At 39.5% G+C, this 16,839-nt stretch overlaps 1 protein-coding gene across 1 annotated transcript in view; it reads left to right on the forward strand.

The window, feature by feature from the left end:
* The window catches only part of HECA (hdc homolog, cell cycle regulator), a 54,312-nt gene that overhangs the window by 29,464 nt on the left and 8,009 nt on the right, over positions 1 to 16,839 (forward strand). Inside the window, exon 2 of the mRNA XM_043962360.1 lies at positions 6,212 to 7,252. Within this exon, the coding sequence (XP_043818295.1) occupies positions 6,212 to 7,252 (1,041 nt within the window). The remainder of the gene's footprint in view (positions 1 to 6,211; positions 7,253 to 16,839) is intronic.

The raw sequence follows: 16,839 nt of genomic DNA on the forward strand, positions 1-16,839 counted from the left end.
TTTTCCCACATCCTCTCCAACATTCCTCATTTTCCTTTTCTGTCATTTGAGCCAATCTGATAGTTGTGAGGTGGTACCTCAGAGTTATTTTAATTTGCATTTCTCTAATTAATAGTGATTTAGAGCATTTTTTGTGAAGCAGATTTTAAAGAAAATTTCTATATATTATAGAGAATATTAGGTGGAAAGCCAGGTACAATAGAATCCTCTTGCGAAAAAATATTGAAATCCTTTCCTTCAAAGTCCAACTGAGGTGCTGTCTCCTTGGAATGGTTTTGAGTCTTGGTCCTCCCAGCATCTCCTGACTCTCACCCCCCTACAACCAACTCATGGATCTCTCATGGCTTTCTGATGTTCTGTGCCAGCTCATGGATCTCTCATGGCTTTCTGATGTTTTGTGCACATTTATTTGATTCAAACTTGAATCATGGTTACTTTGGGGGGAGGGGCAGGGCATTGTGGGTTAAGTGACTTGCCCAGGGTCACACAGCTAGTGTCAAGTGTCTGAGGCTGGATTTGAACTCAGGTCCTCCTGAATCCAGGGCCAGTGCTTTATCCACTGTGCCACCTAGCTGCCCCCCCATGGTTACTTTTACATGTGTTTGTCCTTCTAAATTGTAATCTTCTTAAAGGCAGCAAGTAGGTTGTTGGTTTTTTTAATTTTTGTATCCAGCAGCACCTGGCATATAGTGGGTGTGGTATAATACATGTTTTGTTGGATTGAACACTAATGGTGCTTTATTTTCTTTTAATTCCATTAGCTTAAAAAAAAATGTTGCCCTTTAATAAAGATCCTTTACCTAGAATTCTTTTAGGAAACCTACACTTTATATTGTATTCAACAAATTATACTCATTATAGTCTTGTGAATTTGTGTCCAGCAGCATTTTTATTAGCTTTATTGATGACGATCTATAATAATTCAGAAAGCAGCATCATAGAGGAGTCATATAGAGGCTCTTGTTAAAGTGAGCTGAGGAGGGGGGGATAGAGGCACAGGCTCGTCAAAGCTAAGAACCACACCACAGAAAGCTTTGCTGGTTGGTTGTTTAGTAAGTAGGCTTGAGGTTATCTCCAAACCAGAGAACAGGCCAGGCGAGAGTAAAACCTGCCCTCCCTCAAACCAAAACACCTGTGACCCTCTGAAGCTGGGAACAGGAGTGGAGCTGAGAAGCAGGCTCCCCGACAGTGGAGAGTTTAAAGTCAAGTAAAAGATGAGCAAACAAAGAAAGTTCAGAATTATAGAAAGTTTCTTTAGCGACGAGGAAGATCAAGGTGCACCCTCAGAAGAGGAAATCAACCACAGGGCCCCTACATCCAAAGCTTCCTTTCCAAAGATCTGATAGGTAGACTATTCCTTTCTCTCCTAATTTACCTATGGTATCACCTCATGTCTAAATCATGTATCCATTTTGACCTTATTTTAGTATAAGGTGTAAGATGTTGGTCTATGCCTAATTTCTGCCATACTGTCTTCCAGTTTTCCCAGCAGTTTTTGTCAAATACTGAGTTCCTATCCCAGAAGCTGGAGTCTTTGGGTTTATCAAACACTACATTACTAGTGTCATTTACTACTGCGTTTCCTGTGCCTAGCCTATTCCATTGATCTACCACTCTATTTCTTAGCCAGTACCAGATAGTTTTGATGACTGCCGCTTTATAGTAAAGCTCCAGGTTTGGTATCCTTAACCCACCTTCCTGTGAATTTTTTTTCATTATTTCCCTGGATATTCTTGATTTTTTGTTTTTCCAGATGAATTTTGTTATTATTTTTTCTAGCTCTATAAAATAATTTTTAGGTAGTCTGATTGGTATGGCACTGAATAAATAAATTAATTTAGGCAGTATTGTCATTTTTACTATATTAGTTCTGCCTATCCATGAGCAATTGATATCCATCCAAAGCTTCCAAGAAAAATATGAACTAGTCTCAGGCCATGGAAGCTCTCAAAAGCGACTTTGAAGAGAAAGTAGGAGAGATAGAAGGAAGACGTAGAGAGAGGAAGGAAAGAATAGAAAGAGAAATGAGAGTGATGCAGAAGAGTCATGAGAAAAAAAGTCCACAGTTTGAAAAGTCAAATGGAAAAGGAGATTTAAAAAACTGTCTGATGAAAATGATTGCCTAAGAATTAGAATTGAACAAATGGAAGCTAGTGACCTTATGAGAAACCAAGACGCAGTAAAGCAAATCCAATTGAATGAAAAAATAGAGGGCAATGTGAAATATCTCCTTGGAAAAACAGCTGACCTGGAAAATAAATCCAGGAGAGATACTTTGAAAATCATTGGACTACCTGAAAACCATGACCAAAACAAGAGTTTAGACACCATCCTCCAAGAGATTGTGAGGGAAAATAGCCCTGATATTCTAGAAGCAGAAGCTAAAATAGAAATTGAAAGAATCCACCAATCACCTCCTGAAAGAGATCCCAAAAAGGAAAACCTCCAGGAATATTATAGCCAAATTCCAGAACTCCCAAGTCAAGGAGAAAATATTGCAAGCAGCTAGAAAAAATACTGTGGAGCTCCAATAAGGATAAAGCAAGATCTAGCACCATCTACATTAAAGGACCGGAGGACATGGAATATGATATTCCAGAGGGCAAAGGTACTGGGACTACAGCCAAAAATCACATACCCAGCAAAACTGCCTATAATTTTTCAGAGAAAATAATGGGACTTCAATGAAAAAGAGGACTTTCAGGCATTTTTGATGAAAAGACCTGAACTGAATGGAAAATTTGACTTTCAAATACAAGACCCTGGAGAATCATAAAAAGGTAAACAGGCAAAAGAAATCATGAGGGACATTAAAGGGTTAAACTGTTTACATTCATACACAGGAAAATAATACTTCCAACTCATAAGAACTTTTTCAGTAAGGAATACAGAGGACACAAGTATGAACTGATTATGAAGGGATGGTATTTGTAAAGTATTTATTTTTTGTGTATCCTTGTTCTTTGTGCAACAAACAGGGTGGGTTGTCTAGTGTCTAGGGCTGGAATTTGGCTCTGGGCCTCCTGGGCCCAGGGCTGGTGCTTCATCCACTGTGCCACCTAGCTAACCCATGATGGCATCTTTAAAATAGGGTTGAGGTATAGGAGGAATAGACTGGGGGAGGGGGAAGGGGAGAGGTAGCTCACATGAAGGAGACAAGAAAAAAGCTTATGGAGGGGAGGAAAAGGGGGAAGGAGTGGGGGAGTGAGTGAACCTCACTATCATCAGAATTGGCTCAAAGAGGGAATAACATACAAACTCAAGGGGGTATAGTAATATATTTTTGCCCTGAGGAAAAGTGGGAGGAGGAGATGGGGGGGTGGGGAGAAGAAGGGAAGGAGATTTAGGAAGTTTGGGGGACAGAGCTGTAAAAAGCAAAACACTTTTGAGGAAGATGAAGATGTTCTGCATAACACCACATGTATGACATATATTGAATTGCTTGATTTCATAGGGAGAGTTGAGGGAGGGAGGAAGAAAAATTTAGGAAACAGAATTAGCTCAAAGGCCTTAACCTCATCAGAGTGGGCCCAAGAAAGGAATAACAGACACACCCAATTGAGAAGAGTAATCTATTTAACCCTACAGAAAAGTAGGAGGGGAAGAGGATGAGGAGGGAAGGGTGGAGTGGAGGAGGGGGCAGTCAGTAGCAAAACATTTTTGAGGAGGAAAAGGGCAAAATAAGATAGACTAGAGTAAATATCATTGGAAGGGAATGGGATGGAGGGAAATAGTTATGATGATTGACTACAATGTCAAAACGTATGGTACCTACTCTGCTGGGCTATTGTGAAGAAAATTCTCTGTCAAGTTCAAGGTACTATATAAAAATTATGATGAACAGGATGCTATCAGAAAAACCTGGAAAGACCCACATGAACTGAAGCAGAGAGAAATGTACTGTATACAAAATAATAGCATAATAGTAGTTAATCTGCTGGGAAGCACGTGGTTATTTTCAGCAAGGCAATGATCCAATATAACTCTGAAGAACATATGAAAAATTACAGTCCATCTACAGAGAAAGAACTGATGGTATCTGAAAACAGACTGAAACACATTTTTTTTTGAAAATTCCTTAATCTGGTTTTGTTTTTATCTCTTTTCTCTCACAGCCTAGCTAATGTTTTTCCATAATTACTCATGTATAATTTATGTTGAATTGTTTGAGTTCTTGCGGTGGGGGTGGGAAGGGAGGGAGGAAGAAAAGTTGGAACACAAAGTTTAAAAAAAGTTGATGTCAAAATTTGCTTTTATGTGTAATTTGGAAAAAAAATTTTAAAAAATTAAGTGAGCTGAGGAAAATTGCAGGAATGTAAGATTTTTAGAATTGGAAAAGATCTTAGAGATTATGTCATTTAACCATCTCATTTTACAGATCAAGGAACTGAGGTCCAGAGAGGTTAGCTGACGTAAGAGTGTTGTATGAAGTGACAAATAGCTGATGAAGAGTGATAATTTTAGTGCTGCTTTAGAGCTTGGGATCTCTCATAAAAGTCAGGGAACTAAAAACTCATGGTAGATAATTGCTTCTTTAGTGTAAAAAGGTAGATTTTAATAAGTTTTTTTGTCATTTAATGGCATGTTTTTCATTTTAATTTTGGCCACAGCAAACTGAAAAATATGATCAGGGAATAGGTCATGGGTAGGAAATCTCCAGCCCAGAGTTTCCTGGCATCCGGCCTTGTGTTAATTTTACTGTGGTAAATTTTACTATGTCTGAGCACAGTGGTTGACTATCATTTCAAAAGAGAGGGGTTAATAGTGAAGTCCCACAGTTCTAGCTCTTGATAGTCTGGGCTAATCAAATTTTAGGAGGTTCTGTGCTTCTCTGCGTTTTCATTTCTCTATAGGTTTACCTTTATGTAGTAGTGGTTTTCCCTCTGAGTTGCTGGGACTTGTATATTTCTGTTGTTATGACTATATGTATTTTTTCTTTCCCTACCTTCCTGAGTCTTCTCTCTCATCCTTTTTATGTAAACCTCCTCCCCCTACCGCCCACCCCCCATCATAGATGTTGAGCTTAGGAGTTCATTTTTCTGATGACTCTTTATTTTATAGATGAGGAAATGAACCCCCTCCCTCCCAATAATCAGTGACAAAAGGAAGTGAAATTATATTATTCAAAGTATTGTTTTAGTTTTTTGCTCCATTTTAATTTAAAAATCAAGTGACCATAACCTTTTAAATCCAACTGTAGTTTTTTATATTTATAATTAAGTGTTGGGTCTGTTAGACCCTCAGCAGCAGTCCAGTTTGTGTTGGATACGTAATTTCAGTGACTTGTAGATCTGGTAGACTTCCAGAAGCTTCAAAAATCTGTACAGAGCTATTGCACTTTCTGTAAGAGTAATGTGGAATTTCTGGTAATTGTTTACGGTTATGTTACAATTTAACTGATCTTTACGAAATAAGTGTTCTAATATCAGTAACATTTTATTGTGCTTTTTTTTGAGGTTCAGGTGAATGGGTACCTGGTTAAGCTTAGGTTTAATTTTATATCAGTTTTTGTTTCACTGAATTTGTTCTTGTAGGATGATTGCTGTGCTATTACCAAAGATAATCTTTCCAACTCTGTTAGTTATGAGGCTTTTAAAAAGTCTCTGGAAGCTCTGCTGCTATTGTCAGAAGCAGAATACAAATGTGCGTGGGTTTTTTTTTTTAAAGTTTACTTCTATCCTCATTTGCAGTGGGACAGAAAATCATAAGATAATATAATCAAGACCTGGAAGAGACTTTAGAGATCATATAGGCGCTAGGGATTCTTAACCATTTTTTGTCTGTTTATTGGACCCATTGGGCAGTGTGGTGAAAATCCCAGAAGGATGTCTTATTGCATCCATTCATAATGGAAGGAAATGCTAAATGCCAGCAGTTAGTGAAAATAAAGATGTGATTTTTTTTCTCATCCAAGTTCATTAATCCTCTTAAATCTATCCATGTACTTTTTACAGTCCTTAAGGGACCCTAAGTTGAGAACACTGATTCTAGGCCATCCCTTAAAGAAACTAAGAGCTTGCCTGAGGATACATACATGTCTCATTCTATATGTATTTTTTGCAAGACCTTGACAATACCTTTTGCTTTATCAGGTTGGGTCGAAATGATAGCTTTTATCTCAAAACATGTGTCAGCATGAAACTCAGTGTAGTGTAACATAAATGACATTAAGTGTCCATCCTGGTTGACTTGTCTGTTTTGTTTTCCTCAGAAGCACCTTGTGCCACGCCACTCATCTGCAGCTTTGGAAGGCCAGTCGATCTTGACAAGGATGATTACCAGAAGGTGGTCTGCAACAATGAGCACTGCCCCTACAGCACATGGATGCATCTTCAGTGTTTCTATGAGTGGGAAAGCAGTATCCTGGTCCAGTTTAACTGCATTGGCCGAGCCCGGAGTTGGAACGAAAAGCAGTGTCGTCAGAACATGTGGACCAAGAAGGGCTATGACCTGGCCTTTCGTTTCTGCTCTTGCCGCTGTGGACAAGGCCACTTGAAGAAAGATACGGACTGGTACCAGGTGAAGCGAATGCAGGATGAAAAAAAGAAGAAGTCCATGTCAGAGAAGAGCACGGGGAGGCCAATGGCAGAGGCTGGGGAGGAGGTGAAAAAGTGCAGGCCTCTTAACAAGGCCCAGAAAGGACTGAGTCATGACCTCCCACGGCGTCATTCTATGGACAGACAGAATTCCCAGGAGAAAGGGGTTAATGCAGGGGGCTATGGAGTGCGCTCCCCCTGTGGTTCTCCTGGCCAGTCTCCTCCGACAGGGTACTCTATTCTCTCTCCAGCCCATTTCAGTGGACCCCGCTCCTCCAGATACCTTGGGGAATTTTTAAAGAACGCCATTCACTTGGAGCCTCACAAAAAGAATATGACTGGAGGGGGCATGTTCCGGAATGCCCACTTTGACTATGGGGCAGCTGGCTTGCCAGCACACAGGGGTGGGCATTTTGATGCTCCAGTGCAATTTCTGAGGAGGCTTGACCTCTCAGAGCTCCTGGCTCACATCCCCAGGCACAAGTTGAACACTTTCCATGTAAGGATGGAAGATGATGCTCAAGTAGGCCAAGGGGAGGATCTACGGAAATTCATTCTTGCTGCCCTTAGTGCCAGCCACAGAAATGTTGTAAACTGTGCCCTTTGCCACCGGGCCCTCCCAGTATTTGAACAGTTCCCTCTAGTGGATGGAACCCTGTTCTTAAGCCCATCAAGACATGATGAAATTGAATATGATGTACCCTGTCACCTTCAAGGTATAGGTGTTAGTTCGCCTTGCCTGCTTTCCCTTGTTTTTTAAACCCAGGAATTGGTTTTCTTTGTCTCATTTTAGCTAGATATTGCTATGTTGCTTCTAATCAGATACTGGAAAAAACATTTGGTTGTTTGGTATTTCAGCTATACCTAATGATATATATTTAAAACTTGATGTCATCCTTTCCAGCACAGGGATATTTTCTTAATAGAGAAGGTCATTTTGTGTTTGTGTTCTCCAATGAAGAAAGCTTTCCTTCAAGGCTGCTGGTGTGTAGCAATTCCCTTTTGATTGTGGGAGATTTCAAAGAATGAATTGAATGGCTTACTCTGCAGCTTGCAGGAAATAAGCTGGTGTTGCAATTATTTTTTTTCAGTTGTTGTCCCAGGAAAGCTGTATATAATAGGTTAATTTAAACTTTTTATTCCATATCATGGCATCAATATTGAGGAAGATGAGGGCTGGAAAGGCTTGAAGAAGTTTTAAGTCTGATAAAGTAGTTTTAAGGATACCTTGGGGAGTAGGAATAGCAAAATTTAGGATTATTAAAGACTTGAGAAAATGGTGGAAGGGAAGCTCCTTTTGACTGTATGTAACCTACAGGGACTTTTTTTTTTATCCTAGCCCTCAAGAGCAAAATCAAAGGAATTCTCTGTATTTGATGAACGTGCCATTTCAAATAAAACACAAAGATGGGTTGGATTAAGGCCTAGAGAAAAAAAACAACATTGAGAGACTGTAACCTCTGTGTGAGCACATGAGTGGGGTCAACTTCTACCCTTTCTTGCTAAACCCCCAGTTTTTCTTCAATTAAATATTGAATGCCTATTATGAAATAGGTGTTGTAATAATGGCACAATATTGCATGGTGATGATATATTTGATGAGAGCAGATACATATAATTTGTGGTATAGTAGAAAGGGCATTAAATTTGTAGTCAGAAACTCAATTTGAACTGCAGCACTTACAAAGTCACCTGTATTACTTTAGGTTTAACTATCTGGGCCTTAGTTTCTACATTTGTTAAATGAAAGGATTGAACTAGATCAAAGCTTCTTAAATTATGGGTCACAACCCCATATGAGGTCATGTAACTGAATGTAGGGGTTGTGAAAAATTTGGCATCAGCAAAAGCTTATATATATATATGGGGTCATGTAAAAATTTCTTGGGTGAAAAGGGGTCACGAGTGGAGAAAGTTTAAGAAGCCCTGAACTAGATGACCCTCAAGGTCCTTTCTATATATAAATCTATGATAATATGTTGCTATTCCAAGTAATAAAGAAATAATGATAATGCAAAGAAATGCCAAGTAATATGGCATTTGACTGGGGGTTATCAGGGGAAGCTTTTCCTTAAAAGGTATGATTTGAACTAGAACTTGGATGGGAGGTAAGGATTTTAGGTAGAAAGGTTGATAGATTGAGAAATGAGAGCAAAAGAACAGATGTGGGAAAATTCAGGCCATCTTCAGGAAACTTGAGGGGGAGTTCATGCAGAAGCAATGAGCCTGGAAAAGGTAGGTTGGGTCCAAATTGTGGAGGTCTTGAATACCAAGCTAAATAAAGATTTAGGATTTTGTCCTGTAGGCATTGGGCACCATTTGAAAAAAGTGCTATTATGAAAACTGTATTTTAGGAAGGGTAATCTGTGTGTGTGTGTGTGGGGGGGCAATTGGGGTTAAGTGACTTGCCCAGGGTCACATAGCTAGTAAGTGTCAAGGGTCTGAGGCCAAATTTGAACTCAGGTCCTCCTGAATCCAGGGCCTGTGCTATATCCACTGCGCCACCTAGCTGCCCCAGGAAGGGTAATCTTAAAGCACTGTTACTAGATGGCTTGTTGGAAAGGAGAGAGAGTGGAGACAGATAGGAAATTTGTGCATTAATCCAGGTGCAAGTTCATTAAGATCTAGATTGGGCTGTTGGAAGTATAAATAGAAAGGGAAGGGTACGTTGTCAGAAACATTTTGAAAAAAGAAACTATAGGACTTAATGGCAGGGGACAAAAGTGAAGGAGTCAGATTCCAAGATTTCTAGCCTAGGATACAGAGAGAGGGGTAGTACTACCAACAGAAGTCAACATATCATCAAGCATTTATTAAACACCTACTATGTGCTAAGCACTAGAGATACAAAGAAAGGCAATAAAACAGTCCCTGCTTTCAAGGACCTCACAGTCTGATGGGGGAGATGATATGTCAGCAATTAATTCCAAATAAGATATATGCAGGATAAATTGGAGATAATACAGGGAAGACACTAAGAATGATTACTTGGAAAGGCTTCTTGTAGGTGAGACTAGCTTAGACTTGTAAGAAACCAGCAGATGGGGACGAGAAGGGAGAATTTGGGGTGGGGGGGGGCGCGGGGAGACAGTCACTGAAAATACCTGGAGTCAGGACATGGGAGTGTTTTGTGTAGGAAACAGCAAGAAGGTCAGTGTTCAGCAGGATCATAAGTGGAGAGGAGGAGGTATAAGAACATTTGCAAGGTAGGAAGGGGCTAGTTTAAGCTTTAAGGGCCTAACAGTATTTAATCACTAGAATTTATCAAATGGGTGAGATAGATCAGACTTGTGTTTTAGGAAGATCAATTTGACAGCTGAGTAGAAGACAGACTAGAGCAAGGAGAAATTTGAGGCAGGGAAACCAAGCAGGAGGTTATTGCAATAACCCAGGCCGGAGGTGAGGAGGAGTGTGGACAGAACCAGGGTGGTGGTGGAATAAAAAGTGAAAGGAATGTAAATAAGAGAAATTAGGGAGGTTTAAGTGATGCCACTTTAGTGTCAACTGATTGGATATGCAAGGAGAAATGGGAGAGTAAGAAAAAACGGGACTGATTTTGGAAGAAAGATATGTTTAGTTTGAGATGTTGATGAGACACCCAAGCATTGATCAGTCCTGGTAGGTAATATAAAAGAAATGATTGAAACTCAAACGATCCTGGATGTAAATATTCGGCAGTCATTTGTATCAGATTGGTGGCTAAAGTTATCAGGGTACATGAGCTCACTTAAATGGTATTGAGTATAAGAGATGAAAATATAGAACCTTGGAGATGGGGACACAGGTTCAGAGAGGCAGTCGGAGAACATAATTTACTGGCTATTCAACAGATTCAATTAAATATTAAGTGCCTGCTTTTTGCAGGCATTTAACCTTTTCAAGACCTGTTTATGAAAAATGAAGGTGTTATTAGGTGTTATTATACCACAAGGACATTAAATTAGGTTAGTTAATTATGATAAAATTGTTCAAAAATCAAAGCTTCAAGACTGGTGCCCACACATTTGCCTGTAGCACAAGTGCTAACATTTTTTGGAAGGGTGACCTCTAACTTCCATGAGCTTCCAGTTCTAGGATGCTAATGTAAAGCCTTCCATTTACCACTATATCCTTATTGGGTATGCTTTAAGATAGTTTATTGGAAGTTCTAACACAAAATAGATATACTTTTGTTTTAAGCTGAATTGTTTTCAAAAGCTCAAATTGATTTTGCTTTATTGAAATATTCTTCCTTTCCTCTCCCCCTTCCTTTCCATTCTCCCCCCCCCCCACTCAGCTTCCATCTGTGTCGTGACTGAGAAACATGTTCTTTTGTTTTTAGAATGTGATAAGATTTCCCCAATGAGGACCTCCTGTTTTTCTTCAGGAAAGGAAGAGACATTCCTTTTCCAACTCTTTGGACATTTTCCCTTAAGAATGTGGGTTCTTAAACTTTTTTGTGTGATAGATCCTCTTGGGCAGTCTGGTGAAGCCCATGGACTCTTTCTCAGAATAATGTATTTTAAGTGCAGAAAATAAAATACACGGTAATACAAAGGAAACCAATTTTATTGAAAAAGTTATCAAAATATGTTTTAAAAAACAACAACACCAAGTTCATGCACCCCCAAGGGAGCCTGCCAGGTTTTTTTGCACTTGGACTACCAACTGTAGCCTCTAGAAATTTGAAACACTCTTGAGTACTTATTCTGCTCAGAGTGTGTTACAACTTGGCTGCAAATTTGGACACTTACTCTAGGCCAGAGTTTCTAAACAGTTCTTAAAAAATCACAGATTAATAGAAAAGTCTGTTGTCTTCTGAGACAGCCTTCCCTGCTGTCCTCAGAGTTTAACATGCTCTTGACCATCAGGGACATAAGGTCAAGCTACAAGGTTTTTTTTTTTTGGCGGGGCTATGGGGGTTAAGTGACTTGCCCAGGGTCACACAGCTAATGTCAAGTGTCTGAGGCTGGATTTGAACTCAGGTACTCCTGAATCCAAGGCCAGTGCTTTATCCACTGTGCCACCTAGCTGCCCCCTCAAGCTACTCTTAATAACAATAACTTGGATTTATAAAAGTGTTATAGTTTGTGAAGCTCTTTAATGTTATCTCATTCAGTCCAAAACACAATCCTTAGAGGAAGATGTTACTATTGCCCTTTTGCAGATCAGAAAACTGAACGAGATTGAGATAAAATAGGAGGTTGAGGAAGTTGAGACAAAGCTGAGAAAGGCTAGGTGATTTACCTAGGATTGAATGTTTGAGGCAGGATTCAGAGTTAGTTTTGCCTATTTCCAGGTCCAGTGCTGTTACAACTGTGCCTTCTGACTGCCAGACTGTGCTTCTGATATGACTTCCTCTTGTGGGCCTGTGGGGCATGTGCTTGGAATGCTCATGATCACCTGTGATCAGGATGGGAAAGAAAATACTTGGAGCTCAGTTGTAGCCCTCTGTAGACCTGAGGGAAGAAGCATGGTTAGAGGCTGTTAGCACACACCCTTCCCTGCATCTTATAAACCCTTCTGATTAGCATGAATATGTGCCTCAAAATTCTGAAGTTTGCTCCACTGAGTGACCACCACCCCCCTAGCCCATTTAGTATTTGCCTTGTTAGCTAACCCTTCATTCTACCTAATCTATCATGATTAGGATTCAAGTGAGCAGTCTCCACTATCCAAAACATTAGAGACCCCCTTGGTTCACTGTTTTATCAGAAGATTCTAGGCCCCCTTAAATAGCAAATTCTAATCCAGGAGCTCTCTCTAGTGCTGCAATAAAGAGTTGCTCTTGTAATATTCACTTAAGAAGACTAGGCACTTTTACCTCAACAGAGATTCCTTTAAATTCTGGCATTCTCTTATCTAAAGTAGGACGGTATCTTCACTTAATAGGCTTGAAGGGTTGTAAAGGTAAAGGTAAAGGATGTGAGTTGAGCTGCTTTGTAGCTTTTATTGAGCCCAGTACATAAAATTAAGTTTTTTGGTTCAAAAGGGGAAAAAGGCATGTAAATATAAGAGATGATTCTGGTTCCCAAATTAGATATAGGGAATTTGAAACTTTGGTACAGTGATTTATTTTTCACCATGAGTCAGGGAAAGAAAGAACAGTTTATATAGCAAAGAAATGATAAGTATCTCTGGGGAATTTTGGTCATTTTCATAATTATTTATTCCACAGCATAGTCTCCCTGGACCCCTTCCCATTCTGTGTGATGTCTGTGAAATTATTTTCATTATGATAACAGCTGATACAGTTTGTGGGTAATTAATAATTTATTAATTAGGCTAGCTGATAATAAATTGATGGTCAGTGGTTTTGGTAACCAAAGACCAAACCATGAAGATCCCTAAATGCTTGGATACTTTGGAAAAGGAGGTACTCCCAATAGATGAAAATCAACCCTGATTGGTGAACAATTAATGGAGGTGTTTGTGTAGACATACTAATAAGGAAGTGGGCTAGAAGTCTTCAACTCCTGCTGAGAATGTGGCTTGATCATGAGACTGAGCTGCCTCCTTCAATCTGGACAAAGGAATCCATCTTTATCCCGACTGCTTTGGTTGGTTTTTTCCTTCATAAGCTGGGTTACACTAGACCCCAGTAGTGGGGTTGTAAGGCCAAAGACTTACTTCCTAAAGGTAAGATTTTCTAGTTGGTGAAGTTCCCCTCCCCCCCAAGGTCACAGAGAATGTGCCTAGAGGATTTGGGCAATCTCTTCTCTTAGCAGTGTCCTTTAGAGACTGACTGACTGATCCACAGGGACTGGTCCCTGAATGAGGAAATGGAAAGGAAATCCTTCAATCCTAATTTAATAATTGATTATCAATAAAATAGAAGAATAACCACATCTCTCATTGCTGGTTAAGTAATAATTAACAAAGTGAAAATTTGTAATATACTCACTTTAGTTGATGGACATTGTTTAGGCTTCTTAGAGGTTCGAGAAACGCACAATGATTCAAATTTCTTCCCGTTAATTTTTGTCTCTGAAGAAGTAGCCTGTCTCCTTGCCAAGGCAAACCCTCCATGCACCCTTGATCACATCCCCTCTTACCTTTTCTAGCAGATCGTTCCCACTGTCATCTGTAGTTTTCCTTCTATCTCCTGACTCCTTTCCTGCTAATTACAAAAATATCCATGTTGCCTCCACATCTTTAAAAAAATCTTATTTTGATCTCGCCATTCCTACTGTCATTCCATCTCTCACTTCTCAGCTAAACTATTTGAGAAAGCTGTCTACTCTAGATGCCTGCTTTTCTTCTAACTCACTTCTAAATCCTCCGTAATTTGGCTTCCAACCTCATCATTTGATTGAAACTGATCTCTTCAAAGTTACCAGTGATCCCTTAATTGCCAAATTGAATAGCTTTTACTTGGTCCTCATCATTCTTGACCTTTATGTAGCATTTGACATTATTGATCTGGATACTCTCCTCTCTAGGTTTTCCTCCTACCTGTCTATCTTTTTCAAGTCTCCTTTTCTGCTTTTTCATCAGTGGCCCACCCACTATCTCCCAAGCCTCTGTGCTGGGCCCTTTTCTCTTTTTGCTCTAGATTATGCCAAAAATCTCAACTCTCTTAGGTTCTGTTATTATTTTTTTATAGATTTCTAGATCCATATATCTAATCCTACTTTATCCTAAGTTACAGACCTCTATGACCTTTTGGACATCTCAAACTGGATGTCCTGTAGCCAAGAAATGTAGATACCAGCATGTCCAAAACAGAAGTCATTATCTTTCCCTCAAAACCCTTCCCTCCTCTAATTTTCCCTGTTACTATAGAGGGAACTACTACTCTCTTGAGTCACCAGGCTTGAAACCTTAGTTTCCTTGTTTTCTCATTTGCCCCACATATCCAGTCTCAAGCTAGAGCTTACCATTTCTGCCCTTACAACTAACTCTTGTATACATCACTTTTTCTCCACTCATACAGTGTAGTCCCTTAACACTATTGAAATAGCCTTCTCATTGGTTTTCTTCTCTCAACTCTCTGCTTGTCGCTTCCTCTACTCACCTGCCAGAGTGCTTTTCCTAAAGCCAAGGTATATATATGTCACTCCCCCCCCCCACATCCACCTGTGCCCCATTTAGTTAATGACAGTGGCTCTCCATTACTTCCAGGATCAAAAATAAGTTCCTTAAAAGGACTTGGTATATAAAGCCTTCACAGTCTGGCTCATTCCTACCTTTGCAGTCTTTTTGCACTTTATTCCCCTCTATTTTGTGCTCTTGCTAGATTGACCTACTTGTTCCTCATATTTGACACTCTGTCTTCCATCTCAATTCTTTTAAAAGTGACTTTCATAATCCTGAAATGCTCTCCCTCATCATTTCTACCTCTTAGCTTTCTTGCCTTCAAGTCTCATCTGAAGTCCCACCTCCTACATAAGGCTTTTCTCTCTATCTCTACCAGACTCTCGTACTGCCTTTCCTCTGAGGTTACTTTGATGGGCCCCATGTCTCATATGTACCTAATAATTTACATGTCTTACCTATCAGAATATACATTCTTTATAAATGCTGTTTGATTGTTTAGTCTTTCTATTGGAGCCTTGCCATTCATTGCACCACCTGCTCTGTTGAGTAATTCACTATAAAACCAAATGAGTCTTAGAGCCTGGTTCTCTAATACTGGTTACTAGGAAGATATTGTAGTAACACTGGTTTACCTGTAATGCAGGTAACAGTGTTATAACAAAGCTTTAGATTGTTTTATCATATGAGGAAGCCAGTCCCTTGGAGGTAGGACCTTAATACAGATTTGTTCTCTTCTCCCCACCACCCCCCTTTCCTACATGTATTAGGTCATACATGCCTCTTTCTCTTTTTCTTGATATGGGTCTTGACAGTACAAATAGACCACATGCGTTGATTGAAATAAAGGAAATACCATTAAAATCAAGGTCATTCATTACCATGCAAATGTGTTTATGTGGATTGCTCTGTTCATCAAAGGGATCTAATGAATAGTTAAAGATGAATAGTTGAAATTTAGAATTGAAGAGGGGGAAAATACACAGAAGAAAAATTGAATTAAGATTTACAATGGGGGCAGCTAGGGTGGCGCTGTGGATAAAGCACCAGCCCTGGATTCAGGAGGACCTCAGTTCAAATCCATCCTCAGACACTTGACAGTTATTAGCTGTGAGACCCTGGGCAAGTCACTTAACCTCATTGCCCTACCAAAAAAAAAACTTACAATAAAAAAATTGGCCTCAGTTTTCTTCATCTGTAAAATGGGAAGGGGTGGTCAAGATGGTTTCTGAGGTCTCTTCTAGCTCTAAATCTATGAGTCTAATTCCCAGGACAATGCTTAAAATATAGTAGATACTTGACACTTACTAGCTGTGTGACCATGGGCACTTAACCCTCATTGTCCTGCAAATATATATATATATATATATATATATATACACATATATATATATATATATTTATTTATTTATTTATTTTGTGGGGCAATGAGGGGATACACACACACACTTAATAAATCCTAGTTGACCGATCTCATGAATCTTTAAAAATTCTTCCAGGAAAGAAGAAGAAATATTGAAGGGAAGTATGCAATAAGGGGTTTTGTTGACTTCACCATAACTTTTGGACCCTAGGCCTGCATTTTGACCAAGAGTACAAAAACAAAAGATTTTGGGGGCAGCTAGGTGGTGCAGTGGATAAAGCACCAGCCCTGGATTCAGGAGGACCTGAGTTCAAATTCGTCCTCAGACACTTGACATTTACTAGCTGTGTGACCTTTGGCAAGTCACTTAACCCTCATTGTCCTGCAAAAAAAAAAAAAAGTACAAAAGCAGGTAGTGGCCTTTTTTACAGCATTATGTCTCATGGTAGACACCTAAATCGTTGATGACTAGGAAAGTCTTAGACCACTACCCTTTGTAAATATTTACCTTACAGGATTATTGAAGGATAAAATGAGATAATTATGAAAAGCACTTTACAAACTCCAAAGCACCACATGAATGAAAACTCTGCAATGTAGGTACTACTGGTATTATTATCTCCATTTGACAGATGAGGAAACAGGCTCAGGGAGGTCAAGGGACTTTCTTATGGTCGTACAACTAGTAAGTTTCAGAGACAGGATTTGAACCTGGGTTTTCCTGACTCTTAAGGCCTGCACTTTGTCCACTGTGCCACTCTGTTTCAATTTAGTTGCTTAGACCAGTGAATCCAAGGTTTGGGGTTTGTTCTTTATATGGTCAAGTTAGTTTTCTGCAGAGGAGAAGTTGAGTAGCTGCAAACTGAAGTCCTTATTCTAGCTAGCTATCTCAGAAATATCTGTTCTCAAAGTGTATGGGTAGGT

This window comes from Dromiciops gliroides, chromosome 4 (genome assembly GCF_019393635.1).
Source record: "Dromiciops gliroides isolate mDroGli1 chromosome 4, mDroGli1.pri, whole genome shotgun sequence".
NCBI lineage: Eukaryota > Metazoa > Chordata > Mammalia > Microbiotheria > Microbiotheriidae > Dromiciops > Dromiciops gliroides.